This window comes from Phasianus colchicus, chromosome 5 (assembly GCF_987193195.1).
Source record: "Phasianus colchicus chromosome 5, bPhaCol1.hap1.1, whole genome shotgun sequence".
Lineage (NCBI taxonomy): Eukaryota > Metazoa > Chordata > Aves > Galliformes > Phasianidae > Phasianus > Phasianus colchicus.
The window spans coordinates 47,514,012-47,535,547 of NC_143440.1; the positions used below are offsets into that span (position 1 = coordinate 47,514,012).

Here is a 21,536-nt window from a genome sequence, read left to right on the forward strand (position 1 = left end):
TATTTTTGCTTGTTTTTGTTTGTTTTAATTTCCCCACTTCTCTAGGTCACTGGTCCCTGAACTCTGAGCTGGAACTTATTTTTATTATCTTATTTTTAGCTGGTTGTGAATTTTTAAGATGGACAGTCCTCTTGCAGAAGTGTATTGCATGTTTATGTTTATTGCTTATATTATCAGTGATATTTCCATGATACTTTTTTAGCAACACGATTAAATGTGATTTTATTCTGTAATTATTTCAGTGTACTTGCCAATAGATAAATAATGCCTTTCCTTAAATTAGAGGAAATTCAATTAATGGTGAACTACAGATGAAAGGCATTATGTTCTCTTTTAAGGATGCATTGCAGAGGTTAATTCTGTACAGTCTCTCCAGTCAGGGTGCGTATTACGTGATATTGCATCATTTACAATTTATCTTCAAGGGAGAACTGGAACAGGTAATGAATGTGCTAGGAGGAAAGCACTCTGGGCACATCCGTGCTTTTATGGAGTTTTAAGAGTTCTCAGAGACATACTGTATAAAATATTTTCCTGTGTACAGGGCTATCGGTTATATGTAGAAAACTTATTTTTATTTGGGAATATCTTAAACTACCTAATTGACCTCATTTTAAATCAGGTGAACGTGCTTATCTATTTGTTATGGTCATACATTTGTTATTTTACCTTTTTCCCTTTGAGTATGCTTTCAGTGTACAAACATTCATATTACAGTAGGACTTATGACTTTCAAGGCACTTTCAAAATAAGCAAATGCATAATTGGTTAAAAGAAATGACAACTTAAATCTTTCTCTTCTCCTCTGAATCCTTTATCTCCTTTGTAATTTCACAAAAAGATCTGTCAGTATGATCCTAGTGGTAGGAAATTTCATGGACCTGATCACCTGGAGTGCCATCACTCAAGTACCCAGTTATGCTGGGAACTGCTGTGTTGTGCATGCTAAAGTCTCTTAGAGCTAGGTGTTTTACTTCAGCCAGGCATTTTTTTCAGATGTTCTTATAGGATTTGTACTAAGGATTTAATAAAGCAGGCTTTGGGATTTTGGTGCGGTTTGCTTACTTTGTTTTCAGCTGTTAGCATTCAGCTGTTAAAGCTCATTCTCACTGTTGGGCTGCTTTTCACTAGATTGATCACTTTCAATTTGCACGTGTAGATGCAAGATGCCACCGCGTTATCGTATGCTTCATTGCATGTGCAAGTGAGTATCAGTACAAGGGTGTGTGTGTGCTCTTGTCTTGCTGTGAATCCTGTCTCCCTAAAGCACCAAGGTATCCCTTAGCTATCTTGTTGTTCTGTTGCTTTTACCATCTGATGTTCAAAGGGTTCCAAAGTTCAGGTTTGAAGAAAAGTCTGCATTTTTTTACTTTGACTGTCAGGCTTTGGAGAAACTCTTAGTGAACTCGGAGCCAGCCCATCTTCAGATCGCTTTTTGAAACTCTTTATGTGAAAGACTTCATCTGTTGCATTGTGCTGTTTGTAGTTATTTTTTCTATAACTGAGCTGTGTCAGACTCAGGGACACGGTTGGACTTGATGATCTTTAAGGTCTTTTCCAACCTGAGCAATTTTATGATTCTGCGAACCTCAAGGACAAAAACATTTCTGTTTATTTTAAGTGAATTAAGATGCTTGCTCTTTCAAAGCATTGTTCCAGAGACCCTAGGATGCCAGGGGATTGGAAACTTGTGTCTTCTATGCAGTTTGGGAGGCCACCACACTGCACTAGCTCCTAGAACCATTTCAGTCCTCCAGACCAGTGGCGATTCTATAGTTCAGATTATACTGAATAAAATGAAGAGAGAGAATGCATATACAATAAATTTTGCTTCCTTTTCTGTTTTCTGCCCTCCCTTTCATAATGCAGAAATAACTGAAGAAGTTTTTTTGAAGTCATTTTTGTGTAGGAAACTACTCGGAGCTAAGGAAAACTTTTACATATTCATGCCTTTTAATTATTCTGTGCAGCCCTGCCAGCTGTAACAGTTCAAAGTACAAACATCGAACTGCAAATAGAAGTATAATAAATTATACATTGCTTTGAGCCCATCCTGTTCATATGTATATAAACAGTCACTAAGGAGTGCTACTTTGCGCATAAATATATAGACTCACACTTATCTAGAGACGTAACATCAATGTGTAATTTATTATATTATTCTGTAATATTCTTTGAACTGTTTGAACAGTTTTAAAAACAACACAGATGGTTTGGCTGTTCTGTTTTCTTTGGCACGATAAAGATGCCATCAGCTGCTGTCTAGTTCAGCCACACTTAATCATCCCTTTATTGTCTTAATACATGAGCAAAACCTAGGATGTGAAAATCTGGGTTTGTGAAAACATATGGAATATTTGGCTCTGAGGAAGGCTGTTCTCACACTTTGAGGCCTTCTGCCCTCAAAAGGGCCAGTGAAATGTCCCACATGGGTGTTCCTCTTCTACTTCAAAGCAAAGTGATCCAGGCTTATTTTAAGACTTTTGTGAAATGTATTTAAGCTATGCCTGTTGATTTTGCACCAAAGTGGATGAGAAACATGTTAATTCTTTTCCTTGAGCTCTGCTGTGGGAACAGCATATCCTAGAAGATGGCTGAAACAGTTGTCTGGTGGCACTTGTCTGGTTCTTGAGCACTCAAGATTTACAGGTGACCAAGCTTTTAGCTCCTCTTGATATTCACTCTTTGGAAGACAGCTTTCTACAAGTTTCTTCTCAAATTCTAAAAGTTAAGTAACTTTCAACATTTTTTCACATTCTAATTTTTATTTTCTTGTATATTGTATGATTAGCTCACTCCTGTGGCCAAAATACAAGATAAAATGATTAATTTTCAGGCACATTAATATGGTTTCTTCTTCAGGTATAAACCACTCCTTAAGCATTAAAGAATAAGTTGAGGGGGATGTGCAGTCTGTAGGTTGTTCAAGCCATATGTTATGCCTGGTATGCCTAATGGAATCAAGAAGCATGACAGCCTGCCAGATGTTGGTATTCTATCAAGTGAAGTGTATGCAGTAGGAATAACATTTGGCAGTCCTTGTATCTTCCTAGAAGTTGCACTGTTTGTTGTACTTGACCTTCATGTGTGCTGCTGCTCATATGGTCTCCAAACAAGAAGGGGGTTAACGCTGTGTCAGCTTTTTCTACCTTTTTTTTTCCATCTCAAGTGGAATACATCATTTTTTTTCTGACTCTTGGGCTTTTTGTGTGTCTTGAACTACATGCCAAGTAAGTAAGAAAAAGTATTTATAAAAATAGGCTTAATACTTGAGAGAGATACATCTCAGATTCTTTATCAGCATAACTCAGCCCTTCTTTTTTCTTTTTTGAAAATGCAATGCAACATGAAAATGAAAGAAAAAAAAAAAAGGTATAAAATGTTGGATGAAAATGACACATAGCCCAAATAAAATTGCTGTCATTATTATCAGTTTTCTCTTTCCTGGGTGTTTTTTTTTTTTTTTTTTTTTTTTTTTTTTGAGATAGCCTGATAGCTTATATAAACTTCAGGAAAATAATCATTATGGTTTCAGTTGAGACTGTTAAATTGTTTTCATTTCCATTTTAAGGCTTTCTGTTGGATGCCTGGAAGTATTTTGCATACGTAAATGAATTTCTGGAAGTTATCGCAGAATGATTTCTTCCCAGTGGATTTGCATTATGATGAGGGTACTGGCCTCTTCTGTTATCATATTTGAGGATAGATTCCAGGTGGTTGTTTCCAAGGTGCTGAAAATGAGGCATTTACACCCTACCTTTTGGTACAGCAGAGCTGCAGTGGTAGTGATTACTTCCTTTAATAGGCAGATGTATCCTAGCCTTTTGTAATATGCAGCATTATTATGTAAAACATCAAATGTATAGTTTGAAAGCTTTTGAGTCTTCATGGAATAGTAAATAATTTCTCTGATGAAAGAGAGCTAAGCGATATCATGCCTGTTGCTGTGGTATAGCTAAATCTCAACCAATTAATTTTTCATGGGCTGTGTAGCAGGGACTGGAGCTAGCACGCAAGATTTTTCTTCCTACTGGGTTTAAGTCTGAACATAATCAGCATATGCAACACAGAGGAAATTGTATGCAATTGTATTTTTGTTTAGAGGAGTAAGGTGTCCAAAATATCCTTCTAGGTCTAACTCCCTGAACACCAGCCACTTGGCATTCTTTTTGTGAGAAGCATCCTGATTACTGAAAGATACAATAATTTACATACTCACTGTTTTTGCCCATTTCTCAAGTCTATTGACTTTTCATCTGGAACTAGTTTTAGTTTTGGAATTGTATTATTGTTCTATTGCCATGAATGGTTACTAATTTCCATCCTTTCCCCATGGCTACATCACTGCCTCCTTCCATGAAACAGCCTAAGCATTGTGTTAGGCTAAAGGAGACAGGGGAAAGAAAATTCTAAAAACTGTAGTCATCAGCCCCTTTCTTTGCTACTAAGATATCTTGGCCACAATAATGAATTGGTTAGGGGCATTGGCACTTTGTCACAAATAAGGATGACTTCAAAGACCGCAATGGAGGATGGGCTTGTGCAGACTTTTTCCAAATTGAGAAATGGGATTAGGCTTCATTTAGTTATTCCTATATGCCTGCTCTTGAGTTTTCTGTGCTCTTTGGTCTTCTGTTTAAACCTCATCATTTGACTTTCTATTTTTGGTGGGAATATTTTTTATTCTTGAAGATATGGAATATCATTACAATCAGCTTGTTTTACACTTATTTTCTCTTTACCCTCCAGCACTCGATAGCCACTTATTCTCTGTGTAAGAACAACTGAAACTTCCACTTGATGTGGCTGTGCACTGCTTCCAGCCAGCAATATCTCCATCCTGTAAGCCATTATGCTGTATGCAGTGTTTGTTCTTTTTTCCTGCTTATTGTTCTTTTTCCTTTTTTTCCTTTTTGCCCTCAATAGGGAAAGTTACACTTGAAACCAGACAATAATTGCCAGCCTATTTCAAAGCAGGAGGTTGTACAAGTCCAGTTAAATCAATTAGTTTGGCTTTGAAGTGGCCAATGCCAAAACTAACAGTAGATGGTGCAAGAAACCCTACAGAAGGTGGGATGTTCAGCACCTCTTTCTTATCCAGTAGGAATATAGAAAAATTAAACTCAGAAGCTTGGTGCTTGACCAATCCTTCTAGAATTGTGTTTAGCTTTAAACTGTCACATTTCTGCAAGTTGTTCTTATCTGTAAAGGAATTCCTATTTCCTCTGTGGTCTTCAGTGTGACTATAAAAGATGTAAGAGGGTCCTACATTCTGCCAGTCTTCAAATCTGTGAACAAATTTGAATCTTTCCTTCTTATGATAACATTGATGGTTAGTTCTGTAGCCTCCTACTGAGTTTTGCTGTATTGAAATATGTTTACCTCCCTGGTTCTCTCTGTTCATATTTTTTTTCTTCCGTGTGTGTGTATGTATATATGTCCCTGGAAGCAGGAAACCTGGATGCAGCTGCTTCTCTAGCATAACGTCCCCAGTAGGATGCTAGCTGCTATTGTATTACAATACTGATGCTTGAATGGTTTTCCTGACTCATCCAGATAGTTCAAAGCATGTCATGCTTGACTACCCAGCATACATTTGAGGTGTTCACCACCACCTCCGGTATAGAGTATACATACTCATAATTTAAATTAATAAATAAAACTTAGACTTGAAGGTTCTTTGTACAATTGTTTTTTTTCTGTTCAGCTTTGAGCAAAGCTTCCTCTTTCTTGATGCAGTATTGCTTACACTGGCTGGGGGACTAGGATGAGATGAGAAATCCTGTTTCCACTTCAGATTTACCAATTTTCAGCAATTAAAGACTTTTACTTGCTGCTAGTTTTCCACACTTGAAAGATGAGATCCAAGAGCAGTTAACTGACACTGATAGTAGTCAATTTGAAAGCAGTAGGGTTTTTTTGAAATAATGAGAGCTATTACAAGAAAGAATTTGGGAAATCTAGATTGTGTGGAATGGAGTTGTGATGTCTTTATTGCTAAGGTAACTTGCATGCCACTTATGCAGAAATATAAGAGCTGAAAAAAAAAAATCAGGAAACACCTTCTCACCAATTACTGTTTGTTTTAATTGGTTCAGCAGAATAACTTTGCGCAGATAGGTGCTTTGGTCAGCACAAGGCATGTTCTCTTAAAAGATACTTGAGGTGTGGCCATGCTTAGGCATGAAGATTTAGCTGAGCTCCATCTGCTAGTGGATTTCCTTAGTTAAGACGAAGCAGTTTCTACATCTAAGAGCAAACTCAGATGTGAAGTGTCTGCGCAGCTCTGCTCATTTTTGAATGTTCCTTCCTGAATATCTAGTCACCTGTTGGGATGACTTGATTTAGCAGAGGGTTGTTATTAGGGTAGTATGGTTACGTTGCAGTTGGACTTGATGATCTTTAAGATCTTTTTCAATCTGAGCAATTCTACGATTCTATGACATCTTTTAGTGTGGTTAACAGCAAGGCTGAAACTTGCGCTTCTGGCATTTTCAATACTGCTGATAAGGAACAGCTGTGAACATCAGTCTCATCTAAAAGGACAAAAACTTATATTGCCTAGCATAAGTAGGAAAGCAGTAAAGGAAATAATACACAGGTCCTAGGAATATGATGAAACAGAAGAAAAACAGTGATTGATTGGAATAAGACAGAGAATTTTTAATGGGATTAAAAATAAAACACAAAATCTTTATGCTTTCAAATCAGAGAGAAAATTTTCCACTGCCACTGGTAGGGCAATTATTTTGACAACTATATTTTAAAAATAAATAGCTGTTTTTCTTAAGCTTGTCAACAAGAGACTATGATTTTAGGGTGAACAAGGATCTGAATTAAATGAAGTGAGAATTTGAAGTGATCTGCAGAAAGCATTTGCATGGATCCTCCCCCTCAGAGTTAGATCTATTTACTTACATTAAGTAAGATTGCATTAGGTGCCCTTTAATTCCAGTTGTGTGGGGATTTAAAGCATTTTAACTAATCTTGTAGTGAACATCAACTAACAGTCCTGGTTGTCACTGTGTAGGCAGTTCTTGTGTGGTAAATAATAGGATGATGTTCTGGTAAATGGTGGTTGGAAGAAATTGGTTTTCCAGATGTTACCAGTAAATAAGTAATAGAAAGAACTTCTTGATTTGCGTAACAGTACATGCCTTAGAGTAGCTGAATTACATATATGCATGATTCTGTGAGAAGCAAGAGAGTATGGGGAAAATATTGGTTATGTGAGATATCTTTTTAATGCAAAACATTTATTTAAAAAGTGTCTAAGAATTTGTGATTGTAGCTAGGTTTTCAGATCCATTGCAGCAATCACATGCTGCTAGGCCAGAAGGAAATACTCATTTCACTTTAAGTGTTCAGAATCTCTCATGTAACCTAAAAGAAACAGAACTTCTAGATATTCTGAAGTAACAACAGCAATTTTACAAGACAACATTTGAGCTGGGGTGACATTTCACCTTTCAGTATCTCATTTCCAGAGAAGTCTACAGCCAGGGTCCAGCATCTGTCAAAGATATTGCTGAAGTTTTCTAGTCTCTTGAAAACAGCTACTTGGAAGACTAAGCTGCACTTCCAAATCTCTTTGCTGAGTCTGGGTTCCCTCTAACATCACAGGAACTGAATGTTGTACTTGTCTAGTTTGCTGTAAAAGATGTTCCCCGATTCTCAAAGAAATGGAACAATGTTACTGATAAATGATGGATTTTATGTGATGTTATTTAAGAAAGCCATCATTTTTAGACTATTGGTGACTGGGACCTGCCATGTTTTCTTTCCTTCATGTGAATTATTTAAGTTATAAAACAGGGTGGTGGTTGTTGTTGTTGTTTTTGCTAACAGGCAGATGTATCATTTAACTGTTCAAGAGCCTTGTTCTACTCTTGCTGACCCTCAGCCATCCTCTTGGATGGCAGCAGGAGGCATTCAGCACAGTGGGGGTTCTCATTACCTCTTGATGTTTTGTTTGGTTTTCTGCTGTTGTTATTTAATGGTTCAAATTCTTTCTTTGCTGCTCCCAGAAGCTATTTAGCAAGGGATTTACTTTGCCTTATTGACTCAGAAAAGAGTTTCATTTCAGAGCTGTGGCATTCTCCTTCACCATTTTCTCCTGCTGTGTCCCTCACTGCCACATTTCCCAATTAACCTTTTTCCCTGGTCTTCTCACACGGGGGGGAGTGTGGCACAGGTGCTGCACTGCTTTGCTCCAACTATAAAACCCTCTGTTTTTTTATAGGATATATATATATATATCCTATATCTATATAGATATATAGATGTTACACAGGCATATATATATATATATATAGGATGCCTGTGTAACATATATGATGTGGGTTAAGTTCTTGGCTAAAATAAATTGTTGTATATTTTGCAGAGGCAGAGATAGGTAAGTGGAGCAAGAACAGAAGTACTGCATGGTTTCTCTCCTTAGCCTACAGTTTATTACAAGCACTTCATAGCTCCCTTAGTGTTGGGTATGGATGTCCCACAGGCTTTAATACAATATCTCAAGTAAGGCTGAAGAAGAGGGAAGATACTGTACCTTTTGAGAGAACAAAGACATCAAGGATAAGGGTGAAATTCAATCTTACTGAGGTTTATCTACCACTAAGATAGATCACCAGTTTATATTTTTCCCTGTGCTTCCCTCTCCACTGGAAAGGCAGAAGTGTCTCCTGTGGTCCATTTACATGGTGCTAATCACTGGAGAACCCTTCCAGTTAAGTGGCAGCAAGAGGCCGGATTGAAAAGCCTGCACAGCTTTAGATGTGTTCATGATAACAAAATTCTTTGAGAGTTAGTTCTTAAATCCGGAGTAATAGCATTGAGTTTACAAACTGAGATGTTAATAAGTAGGATCAGATATACGCATCCAGTTGTGCTTTTACTCTTTCCTGAGCGCTTAGAGCCATTGTTGATGCTTAAAGACAGTCACAGCCCTGAAAATCAGCTTTCTGTCCAATACTTTATGACCATTCCTATGTTCTTACATGAGGCTGTTTTATCAGTGGGAAGGGAGAATGAAAATTAAGTAAAGATCAATTTTTTCGAACGGGACATCAGCAGTGAGTTTTATTTCCAGATCTGTGATGAAAGTGCCACTGACCTACAAACAGAAAAACTGACTTTCAGTTTACAGAAAGAGCCTCTACCAGGTGCTGAACATCAGGGTTTTATGTCAGGTCACTGCAAGCCTTTTGGAAACTCAGATGAGCTGTTTCACCATGTGTTCCCCTCAGATGGTGAAAACAGCTTGTTTGCACGGAATGAGGAAGCTCAGATCTGACATCACTTGCAGCATGGTGTGTAGCTGTGCTGCTACATGCGTGCTTCCTGCCCCTGTGACAGCACCATGTGGACCAGCACAGTGAAAGCTTGTCAGCTCAAATAATTCACAGAAGGTAGAGAATGTATGGCCACAAAAAAACAGATATTGCTTATTGGAACAGTGCTTACAACCTCCCACAATCTTGGGCACATACACATTTAAGTGTACCCCTATGTCTTCCATAAACAATCACCAAGGATGGTTGCTCTAGTTGAAAGACTTTGTAGATTTGATCAATGTAAATGTTAAAAAGAGGAGTATCTTGGACTGAGCATTTTGCTGCTACTGTGGTAAATATATGCCCATTGTTTGCTGCTTTGACTAGTATCTCCACAGCTGCTGAATGGCAGCACTTCCGCATGAATGCTCTTGTTGTGTTTGCTATAAAAGCCAATTCTGACTTCAATCCCTACAAAAAAAGGAAATTGTGGTTAAATTGAACAGTTTTCCCCATCAAATCCCGAGAGGTAGAAGATGCTGGTGCTGTTGGATTCAGAGGACCAAGCTGGACTTGTTGCGAAACTGAAGCTTTTGCTCTCTATAAAGTGTTGAAAGTAGAAGCAAAAAGTCTTTGGTGCAGGGGCAGTGATCCAGATCTGACTTCTGCAATTTCCCATTTGGTTTCTTGCAAACTACTTTTGTCCAATCATACCATTTATTTGCTCTCAAAGATAATTTTATGTAATGTGGATTGGGAAGTATGACATAACCGTTGCTATCTCTGCTTCATTTTCAGTGACATGATATTTTCTAGTACAAACAAAATCTGTTCAGCAGCCAGTTTTTGAAAGAGAGGCTGCTTTGTAGAATGTTCTGAATATCAAGGAAAAAAAAAAGCTGCTGTACTGTCACACTTACTTAGCAAATTCTTTGCTCTAATATTAGATTACAGCCACCACTGTTGGTGGAGAGAGGTGGCTTATCCTTGAGTCCTCTCTTGTTTAGCATCCTCCATAGCACAGTTGCAGGCAGACAGGTAGGGTGTAGCTTGGTACCAACAAGAGAATCAGTGTGTTGCAGGATTTGAAGGATAAAGTGTTGAAAGACAGAAATTTTCCAGCACAGTGAGTACTGGGCATGGTAATTTAGCACTCATGGTTATAGCAGCCTTCTGTGATGTGGCTAAAGGAAAGTAAGGTTAATTCCTCTGTTATTCATAGGCCATGGTGACTTCAACAATACTGTGCTGCTGCTAGCTGTAATAGTACTACTACTAGTACTGAAGAAGAGAAGATTCTTATTTCGTTGTTACTGGGCTAGAGACTCTGGTGTCAGATATAGAGAAGAGCCCTATTGGGATAGGTGAAGAGTAATGATGTCAAAACCTCAAAAACATTTTCAAGTGGGGAACTGAGAACTTTTTGTGGTACCACTGACAAGACCACTAAGACCACCCAATAGGTGGTAGTGATGTTGGAAATCTGTCACTAACTTTAATTACTATGAAGCCTATCATAACTGAAGATTTCCATTGTGTAGATTAGTAATTCTTTAGATTTATAGAATTATCAGAATTTATAGATTTATAAATAACACGTTGCAGATATGTTTTTACAAGTGAAGTTAGTGCACTTGGTATGCTCCATCTTCTTTACTGTAACAAGTTCTGCAATTCATGTTTTTGTTTGCATTTATAAATTTTGTTCACTTCTAAGCCATAAACAAAAGTGGAACAAATTCCCTGCTTACATCCACACTGCTTACTTGATGTGTTCAGTGCTGGTAGCCTTAAAACACTCATGGTGCTGTGCTTTGGTGCGTGAATGCTTTGCGGATTATCATTTCTTGATGATTTGAAATGATAATTTTCATTTTCTTTATCATTTGTCATTTCTTCTGAATTTCATATTATTCTGTAGCTTTACTTGGAGCCTGTAGGCTAGCTCTGAGGTATGATGGTACACGCAATATACATAGGTTTCTTTCAGTAACAACAATCCTAACAAAAATGGAAGAAATAGTGTACAGTGTGTATATGATAGTCCTGACAGGGGAGAGCACCACAAACATGGAACTTCAGTGATTTGGGAGGTTGGCTACTGATGACTCTTCCGTAATGACTTTGAAACCAAACAAATGCATGTATTGGCTTTCAATCTAATTTTGCCATATTCTTCTTCACAGCTTCCTGTTATGGGAGGAGCCTTTATGGACTCACCAAATGAGGACTTTAGTACAGAGTACTCTTTGTTTAACTCATCAGCCAATGTCCACGCAGCTTCTTCCATGCAGAATCCACCAGAAGAAACATCCCGGTCTTCAAACGATGCCATATTGTTATGGATTGCAATCATAGCAACAATTGGAAATATTGTGGTTGTGGGAGTGGTGTATGCCTTCACCTTCTAGGATGCCTGTCACTCCAAACACTGGAAGAGAGGATAACTACAGCAGTATTTGTCATGTGTATGTATGTATGTGTGTATATATACATGTATATCTATATAAATACATATAGGTGGGGACTTTGTTGGATAAGTACTGCCACAATCACAGAAAAGAAATGCAAGCTAATCATTATGAATCTTGATTCTCTAATGGAGAACAGCGCCAACACAAGATTTGTATGGAAATATAATGAAAGGCAGACCAGTGTACTTACAGTGGATACAAAAAGGAAGTGAGATTTATCCAGGAAGTGCTTATTTTCTACTGTTGAGATTTTTCTAGCAGCTTTTCTGGATTTTGTCAGATTTTTGTGCATTTTTTTTACTGTGGTATAACACTGTATGTAATTGTTGTGTGTCATAGTTAGTAAACATGTTAGTTTTTCAGGTGGCATTGACTCAGTTCTGATACAGTACAGGTTCATTGTGTGTGCATTGTAGCACTTGCATACACTAAGCTGTGTTCAAAATCATGAGTCTTAACATCATGAGAGGCAGATGCACTGTACTAAAACTTGCCTTCCAGTATCAATGACTGGATATGATCATCTAAGAATTGATGCTCCACCTGCCTGCTGGTTGCAGGAGACACAAAGTGTGAGTGGAATAGAACAGCATAAGCCCCTATTTCTGTGTAGAGATACTGGATTGCAATGACAACAGCAGTTTATAGGTGTGTTTCATCTAGGAACGAAAGGACAAATATCATGCTTTCAAGCTTATTTCATCATAATCCAGGTTTTCTACAGAATACATTCTTTCATAAGCATATAGTTGTAGCAAATGAATGTGGGGGAACTGTGAAGCCTAATTAACAGTGAGTGATGTCTTATGAACAAAGTTGAATTTAAAGAAAGATGAGATACTTCTGTGCTCACAAGGGAGTGAGTACAGGAGTCTGGTGTATGCAGGGTAGAAATAACACAAAGGTAAGATATGGTTGGTGAACAAGTACCTGTGTCTCAGTCTTAAGTCTCTATGTTCTGGCTCCTGGAAGTGGCTTTTATAGAGCCTACTGTAAGTAACAGCTCTGCTCACTGAATTTTTTTCTATTGGGGAACATTTTCATTGCATTATTCCCATAAGCACTTCCTTTTCAAAGTTGCAGCTGTTCTTGTTTCAGAGACTATAAAAATCCTGAGGGGAGAGGAAAAAAATCACCTTTGTTGAAAATCTCCCTCTTCCTCCTACAAGAAGTAAAAAACACCACAAATAAAAACTCCAAAATATTTGAACTTTGAGACAGTGGAAGAGAAATTCCTGCTCCAAATCTATATGTACTGTCTCATGCAACTTCAGAAAGCCTTGTCTGAAGGCACAGAGCCTATTTTTGACACTTTCCTGCTACTGAGCCTGAGGCTGGACTAAGAGATCGCAAATCCATTGGGAAGTTTGAATTTTCCTTCTTTTCTCTTTAAATTCATTTCCCTTCAGGGCTGGTGGACAGTTACTTGAATCAAAGCAGCATGCCCCAAATTGGTGATTAGAATTGCTCCTAGTCACTGTGTATATTTTTTTCTGTCTTTTGTGAACTTGCTTTTAAAGCTGGAAAGATGCAAACAGCCAGCGAGAGGGAAAAATAGAATAAGTTATCCTAAGGATGGAAAATCCAATGACAACTCAGTTGAGAAACTGAGCATCCGTGTGTTTAACTATTTTTCAGTTTGGAGGAATTCTGTGAAGATGGTTGAGTACAGAAGAGATCTGTTCTGAGAAAAATCTTGAGAATTAGTGGAAGCTTAGCCACGCAGGAAAAAAATTATAATAACACACAATAATAATAATATAAACTGCAAAAACTGTGCTATTCACTGTCCTAAAGTAGCTGTTTGCCCCTTTGTAGGTCAAAAATAATGAAGTTTTAAAAATGGGTAAGCTGTATAAATTGTGTACCTGTCCTGTTCTTCAATTCTTCTTTATCCTTTCTGAGCAGAAAGCAAACTGTTAAGTGAGGCTGGAAGGCTGCAGAGGGGTTTTGAACAGGGAACTGAGCATGACAGGGTAATGTATACAGACACACAGGACCCCTGGAAACATCACGTGAAATACAATTTTTTTGATATTCTCTTGCTTTTGTAATTAGATCAATTACTTACATGCTTTTTGTCAGATTTTTTTTTTTCAGAAGTTCAGTAGGCTCTCTAGTTAGACCAAAACCTGGAAGCACATGAACAGCACAACATTTTTCACCGTGATTAAAACCAATTTGACAATAAGGTTCTAGCCCAATGAGGTTATTCTACTGCCAAGTAACTTTGTTTAAATTTCCTATTGAATATTAATCTAAGTGCAATTAGCAGTGTTTGCCCTTTCTTTCTCAAAGCACTGTACTAAATTCTTTACCCATGAAGAAATTGAAGAGGGAAGAGTAGAGAACCACCACTCTGCTAATGAACCCAAGTGACACTACTGTGTTGTTTTTCCCAAAGAAAGTGCCCTACTTTCATGTGAAATTAATAATAATTGCAGGGGTGTTGGAAAACAATGAATTGTGACTTCCTAACCCAGATCATTCTCATACATACTTACATCATTACAGGCTGAGTTGTCAAAAAGGGCCAGACAGAACTTTAATTAAAGTAATTGGCTTGACAGTGTGATAGGAAAACGGAGTGCAGGCAGCAAGCACAAGCAGTTCCTATCTTGTAGTTAAAGATGTTAACTGTTCTGTCAGTTTCCTGCTACAAAAAAAAACCCAAAATATCTCTAACATTCAGGTGCAAGGATATTGCACGCAGGAGTATACACAGAATACTGCCAGGCATATAAAAGATCCCTATATTAAAGCAGGAAGGCTGGCTCAGATTCTGGTCAGTTTTGATAGCAATAACATACTGTGTATGTTTCTGGGTTGAGCCACTACAGTCACTTAATCTCTTAGAAGAATCAGGAAAGTTAAAATTCAAGCATTGAAAAAGGAGACTCATCCATCACTAAGTGCAGCTAAATCACAGAGGGGAATGGGGAAGAAATGGTGGCTGTTTCATAGATATGGTCCCTTTGAAATGTGCTATTACTGCCTCTTTACGTGTGTGTGTAAGTTATACCCTGAACTGTCAGCAAGCTTGACTTGGAATGCTATAGCTGCTCCTTTCCTTGAAGCCCAGCAGCTGGAGAAGTGCTACCTGTCACTGAGGGATGATGAGTAAGCCCAAATACACTCCCTGGACTCATACTGTAAAAAAGTTGAAGAGGCTTCTGTGCTTTGCTGAGTATTTTGTGCATCAGCTTTAGAGCAGGATTCCACTTGTAGAAGATCTATGCTTTAAATAAAAGCATTTAGCACAGATAACAGTTACAAGAGCCTGATTGGAGTTTATTTTGTAGCAGATAAAGCAAAACTACCTGCAGTACTAGACTCCTAGTTATGCTGTAAGCACAAAAGCAATACTTTGCTGTGTTATTAATGATCCCCAGGAAGAGGGAAACAAACTGGATGCCCTTTGTGCCTTTTCTAGCCATGGCCCCTAGGGATCTGTGACAACATATCAAATAATCAAACTGTCACTTACAAATTTTTTTTGGTTTAAGCATCCAGCAGATTGATGCAGCTGCTGTGCAGCCACTCCAGCAGGGAGATGGAAGGCTGAGCACTCATGAAAGTACATGAAAGGGGACATTAGATAGGAGGATTGGGTGAGGAAATGCATGCAGCCATTCCTGTCACAGTTTTATCTCCAGGGCTGGCTATCTGTGCTTGTCCACAGCATTAATATCCCCCAAAATAAAATAAGGGAGTAAAAATGTATTTTCATGTCAGTGCATTTGCAAAACTGAGCAACAGACTTTGAAGCTGATGCAGCAGCAATAGCAGAAGGACTCATCTGCTATGATTAATGTATTTAGCAATTTAAATGAAAAAGTGAGTGGATGGTTACCTTGAAAGTAAAGAGGTCCCCTCTCCAAAATCCTTGTTTGCAATTGGACTTGAGGGTTGTCAGCATTCCACCAAACTGCTGAACAGCCTGTAATAACAAAGCTCCAGGCAAGAGTGAATAGAATCATAAAATTCAGCAAGGTTAAAAAAGACCTCCGAGATCATTCAATCCAACTGTCCACCTATCACTAATGTTTCCCACTAAACCACATTCCTCAGTACAAAAGGTAAACATTTCTTGAACACCTCTAGGGACAGTGACTCCACCACCTTCCTGGGCAAAATAGAAGCAGCCAGGCATTTTATTGCAGCCCTGTACATTTGTTTGGAGTTAAAAGGGAAAATCCTATTATCTGGGACCAATACGAGTCTTTGGGCTGTAGGTTGTTATGCATTTTGTCTATTATTAGAAGCTTTCTTTTTGCTGTTCTCAAAATTATTCCAGTTCTTAATATCCTCTTCACATTGCTCTGCAGGCTGCTGAGAGCTATTCATTTCATGTAGCTCTGTTCATTTATACAATGTCATTTTACTGGGTTTCCTGTGGCTAATCACAGAGCAGAATCTAGAAAATTATTCATTCCAAGGCAGAGTTCTGATTTTCAGCCTATTTTTCTCTATAATGGAACTGTAGATCAAAATGCTTCTGTGTTTTTGGAGCACGCAGAGCTCTGGTAACTGGATTTCATCTGGCTAATGCTCAGAAAGAAAAAGGGCAATCAGGTCTCTGATGATAATGTCAGACATCAGGGTTCTGACAAGCAAAGCTTAGTGCTTCATTAACTTCTCATCTGCCCCTCTGAGCCCCGCTGCCTTCTTGTACACACAGTCTGAGCTGAGTTTCAGTGAGCTAGCCATCAGGTACGGCGTGTCCTTCCTGTCTTACAGCTTGCTCATCCGCAGGGAATGAAGAGAATTTATTCCCTTAGCAGAAGAGCAGAGATCAATATTCTGTTAGGAATGTTGTTACTTGGTACATCGGTCAGTCATCATAAGATCAAGGTCAGGATGGTTTAACAAGCAGTAAGCCCTTTGCTGCTGGTCTGGGAACACCTTAAAGAATTCAAAACGTCTTGAGGTCTTAAGGTCTTCTAATGCCCTAGATCTGATTTTTGTCTTTCCTCATACAGCTCCTCTTTTTTATCTTTGACTTTGTCTTCCCAACTTCAGATGGTAAAAATGAAGTCACCTCTTTGCTTGTGTATGGACATACAGGGAAATCCTAGCAGGTTGGAACCAAGCATGTCCCATTTCAGTTTTGGCTCTTCTAGCACAAAGTTGAAGAGAAGACTCCAGTAGTCTCTCCAGAAATCTCTAGGGAAATGTGTCCTCACATGGTATGGCAATTTTGTGTCATTCTGGCCTGTTAGTACCAAGGTAAAAGCTCTTTCATATGAACACAGACAGTGGTTTCATCCTTTTGATACAATTTGGGATGATTATGCTACCCACTCTTACCTTTCCAGTGTAAGCTGCCAGTGAAGAAATTTTGCATTTGTAGAAAACACATAGAAAGCTTCCCATTTTGCAAGAATCATCTTCTAAAGTGCTGCTTAGTCTCCTGCAAAACAAACAAACAAAAATCCAGGTTTGTTAACAAGGAATGTTAATGAGTCAACTGTTATCTGTACAGTAACAGCACCTCAATTTACTACTTTAATCTACAGCTTTATGCCAGTAAATCTTAAAGGCAATCTCATTATTCCTGATAATTAACAGAAATGGAAAACAGAGACAAATCATTTTTCAGGAAAGTCTCAGACATCACTTTTTTCCTCTTACCTTCCCAAAGTACCCTGATGTGAACTCTCATCCATCACTTCAAAATCACTTATCACCATGCATCTTCATGCCTTCATTTTATTTCTCCCTTTATCTTCCTTCCATTCTCTGGCATCAGAGCACAAGTGTTTGGATGTCAGCAATGTTCTTCAGCTGTTCTTAACAATCTTTGGTGACCTTCACAGTAACATTATACAAAGATTAAAATAATGTCCCTTCCAGTAGATAGATCTTAGTCATTATCTACTTCAGCAAACTGCAGTGTATTTCCCCAAAGCAGAAAAGGAGAATACAACCATTAAGCTTTCCAATTGTATCATCCAGTATCTATATAGCACAAAGGTACCTTTTTGATTTTTCCCCCCCACAATTACTACTGCATCATTCTGCATTTACTGAGTTTTCTCCAGCCCCAAGTCCTTTGTTTTTCTATGCAAACCAGTATCACTAGCAAAGGGTAAAGTGAAAGATACTAAAAGCACTCACTAAAAGTACCATACACAGAAGAAGAGGAAAGCTCTGTATGATTTACTGTAGGGCCAAGCCCTGAACCAAAGGCAATTCAGTGAGAAAAACAAGCACAATGTGCTGAGCCATTGATATTTCACATCTAAGTGACATCTATACTTCTCAGATGTGTGGTAAAGCTGCTATAATCAGCTTCAGCATTTCTAAATCTTATTTTTGAAACACAGTGTAGTCCTTAGGACTGAAAAGCACTGAATAACCTTCCCTCAGTCCATGCTTGTTCTGATATTGATTTGGGAGCTTGCTGAGTTCCAGTCACCAAGCTATGTTGCATTTCCTGAGGAGTTCAGCTCCATTTATGAGGGAGATTAAACTATTTACAATTTAGACCTAAAATACATTTCAGTTGCTGCCTTCACAAGGAAGCTGATGGTCTCAAGCATGCAAGCTGCTCTTTGCAGTGGGATCTTTGCCTCCACCTGGAGTCAACTGGATTAATAACACTTCTTCACTTCTGAAATCTGCTTCAGTGAATCAACTTGCATGCTCTGGGTTGCTGGCATTGCATTTTCTTTTCTTTTTTTTTTCTTTTTTAATTTTAAACACATCTAAAGATGCTCATATTTCCCTAATCAAAAGAAAGCAAGAAGAGCACTGTATTTTTTTAAATGAAAATAAAAGACAAGTCTGAATATTTTGATAGATTTGCTGGAAAGGTATATAACTTAGCAAACTGTTGCACTATTTTTTCTATTGTCTGAGCACCAAACCTGAAAATTGTTTTGTTATTTCTCTAGTCCTCTAACTTCTCTTTCAGTTATGAAGTTATAAAGGTTCAGAAGGAAGGGAGTGCAAAGCCTCAATGAAATTTTAAGCTAATGTAAATAAAACCAGTAGCTAGCCTTATGAGGTAGCCTATACCATTTACTTTTCAGTTAAACAAATAGGCAATATTTGAGATACGTTTTGTTTTTCAAAATAAGTTTATTAGTGGCACTTCCAAAAAGCATCTGTACTGCACGTAAAATGGAGGTATTTGGAAATGACATCCTCCTTCAGCTCACATAAAAAAAAGTTTACAGGAGCCACTTAAAATGCACTGTTATTTTTCTTAATCATACTGGACAGTTTAATCTCTTGTTCTTTGTCTCTGCTATCTTGTTTTGCACACTTAACAGGTTTGCTGGATTTCTTTGTATGTTTTTTGTAATATATGGGTTGGTTTAAACAATAACATTTACTCTTGTAATAATTGTTCTCGAAATGTGGATCTCTAGCTGTAAAGAGAAAAACAACTTAAAGAATACCCTGTTTTCTCTAAGTTTACTGTAATAAGCAAGTTTAGCTAACAGAACTGTATTCTTTTCAGCTCCTGTTATATTCTTACCCAGTTATTGACTGGTTTCACTATGTATGTACTTGGGACTGGTTTGCTCTTTTACTATGATGAAAATGATAAGTTTTGTTAACATCAGGTGGAAACTGTGTTTTTGGATAAAGTTCTTCAAATTGGTGGCAACGTGTAATTTTTCATTTTAGTCTCTTTATGGGGCAGTATTTAGAAGTCTGTAAATGTATCTATTTAATTATTATTACCTCCAGTGACATACAGACACAAATAAGTTGTTAAAATTTACAAATCTGCATGATTTGTCAGCCTTTGGTAACTATCTCCATTACATGCATGGTACAAACACAACACTAGGCTTTCTCTACAGAAATGTGTTAACCTTCTGCCAAAGAATCTCAGCCTACCTCAGAGCCAAAAAAAGAAGTCTCAGCTTCCTCAGGCTTCAGTTCAGAAGTCCTTATACCCTGAACCCTTGTGGAAGGGTGCTCTCTCTCAGCAGGCTCCTCAGTCTAGAGCAACCCTACGTTCAGATAACTCATACAGGCTTTTTTTTTGTGATTGTACCCCGAGAACTGCTGTCCTCGGGCAGCCATGTGGAAGATTTTTTTTTAGGAATTCAAGGAGGAACTTCAGATCTCAGTGTAGGATGTTCAGCAATTTTCATAAAAGTGGTAGCAAGAGGAAGAAAGGAAAACATTTGTCTGTGCTAATGCAAATAACTACATGAAGATCACCACTTGCCTTGTAATTCCCCTAAAACAGAACCAATGAGGCAAGTATGTTCAGACCAACTAAGGAAATGACAAAAGTACGTGCTAAGTATCCTCTTGTGCATAGTTTTAAATAAAAATTAGACTTACCTTTCCAAACTCAGAACATCACAAATCTGCTATGCCAATCCTGATAGCAAATCTGACAAAAACACAAAAAGACATTTTTTTCTACTCCCAATTTATACCAATCTAGCAACATAACATTAAAGATTAACCATCAGAATATGAGAGTACAGTTACTAGACTACAGTGATGCCCAATAATAAGTCACTTCCTGTTGCAACTGTGAATATCTGGCTGCATATCAGAATCACACAAATCTCAATTCAGATTGTTTTCGAATTCTACAAAATAATTAGAAATTAGAATAATTTAAAAGCAGAAGGGAATATCTTTGGAACAGTTAAGGAGGAAAATACCAGCCATGTACAATTATAACTGTATGTGTTCATACTAATAAAACCAGTTCAAATTTTTGGAAATATATTCTCACATAGCATTATCTACATTAAAATACATTCATAACCAGTTTGTTTATGTAAATTCTTTCATAAAAAGACTAAGAAAGAATATCATTTTTTTAGCCCAAGAGAGCCTGTCCACAATAGGGTTTCAGCTGCCACATTTTGCATTGCCTAGTGTTACATTACAGTTTTATTTAGGCTGAAGAATAACTCAAACTCAAAACTGTTTGGAATGACTGTACAACTTCACTGCAGCATATATACCTCCACTAGGGTTGAAGCAGCACTCTGTAAACAGCCTGCTTTCCATTTCATCACCTGCTGCGATAAAAGAACCAAACAGGAGTTTGTGCTTTGCTTTGAATTCCTATGAGATGCTGCAGTATTTTGAAAAGGCAGCAGGCTGAGAGCACAGCACGATGAAGTTGCCAGCCTGTGTACAGCACAGGGTTTGGCACTGGAACATATTCCTTTACACACTCAAATAATCCATGCATGCTAGAGGCAAGAAAGTTGCTCCTTTTATGAAAAGTTTGTCTTATAGTTTTTGTTTTAGCTTACAAAGATTTTATTCTTGCAAACACTAGTTGAGTACACAAGCAACTGTATGTCCTTCCCTAGCAATTAAAGTATGGGTAAAGTTTTAATAGTCCCTGTGCCTCCAGTGCAGCAACAGATTTTAAATGCAACTGTTCTGTTTTCTCAGCAGCTCAGCTAGTGTATCAAGTGCTGCAGCATTTTATTTTTAATTTTTATTTTTGGTAATCTTTCTCCTCTTCCATTTCCAACCCTTTGTAATACTCTAGTTCTTCTAATCTCTGTCGTTATTTACCATTTGAAAAGAAAAGACTGAGGGTAAATATTCTTCAAAGTCCTCTGTGATGACAGCTAATAATATACAAATATGCAAATAATGTACATAATTATTTCCCTTACTTTCTGGTAAGTCATTAATTAGTTTGAAGGTCTCATGGCTTTGTTTGTATTTCTTTTTTAATGATTTAAATGACCATACACACTTCCTTTAGCCTTTCAAGTTTCTATCTTAGCAACCTTCCCTAGTAATTTCTGCTGACTGCTTACTGGTTTCACATCAC

General features: G+C 37.8%; 2 protein-coding genes across 3 annotated transcripts in view; one reads left to right on the plus strand and one right to left on the minus strand.

The window, feature by feature from the left end:
* C5H14orf132 (chromosome 5 C14orf132 homolog) overlaps positions 1–13,771 on the plus strand; it is a 32,115-nt gene extending 18,344 nt beyond the window's left edge. Inside the window, exon 2 of the mRNA XM_031593036.2 lies at positions 11,462–13,771. Coding sequence (XP_031448896.1) covers positions 11,462–11,686 — 225 coding nt within the window. The 3' untranslated portion in view covers positions 11,687–13,771. The remainder of the gene's footprint in view (positions 1–11,461) is intronic.
* A 1-nt stretch (position 13,772) lies between these two features.
* On the minus strand, positions 13,773–17,493 carry LOC149917912 (uncharacterized). 2 transcript variants are annotated; one of them, XM_090141576.1, is made up of 4 exons: positions 17,384–17,493; positions 17,060–17,162; positions 15,603–15,689; positions 13,773–13,881 (listed from the first exon to the last, which is right to left on the minus strand). In XM_090141576.1, the coding sequence occupies exons 1-4, from the start codon at positions 17,440–17,442 to the stop codon at positions 13,870–13,872; spliced, it is 261 nt and encodes an 86-aa protein (XP_089997702.1). In that variant the 5' UTR covers positions 17,443–17,493; the 3' UTR covers positions 13,773–13,869. The 2 variants fall into 2 exon arrangements, with proteins under 2 accessions (XP_089997702.1, XP_089997701.1); XM_090141575.1 differs by lacking the exon at positions 13,773–13,881 and adding an exon at positions 14,295–14,405.
* Between the last annotated feature and the right edge of the window lie 4,043 nt (positions 17,494–21,536).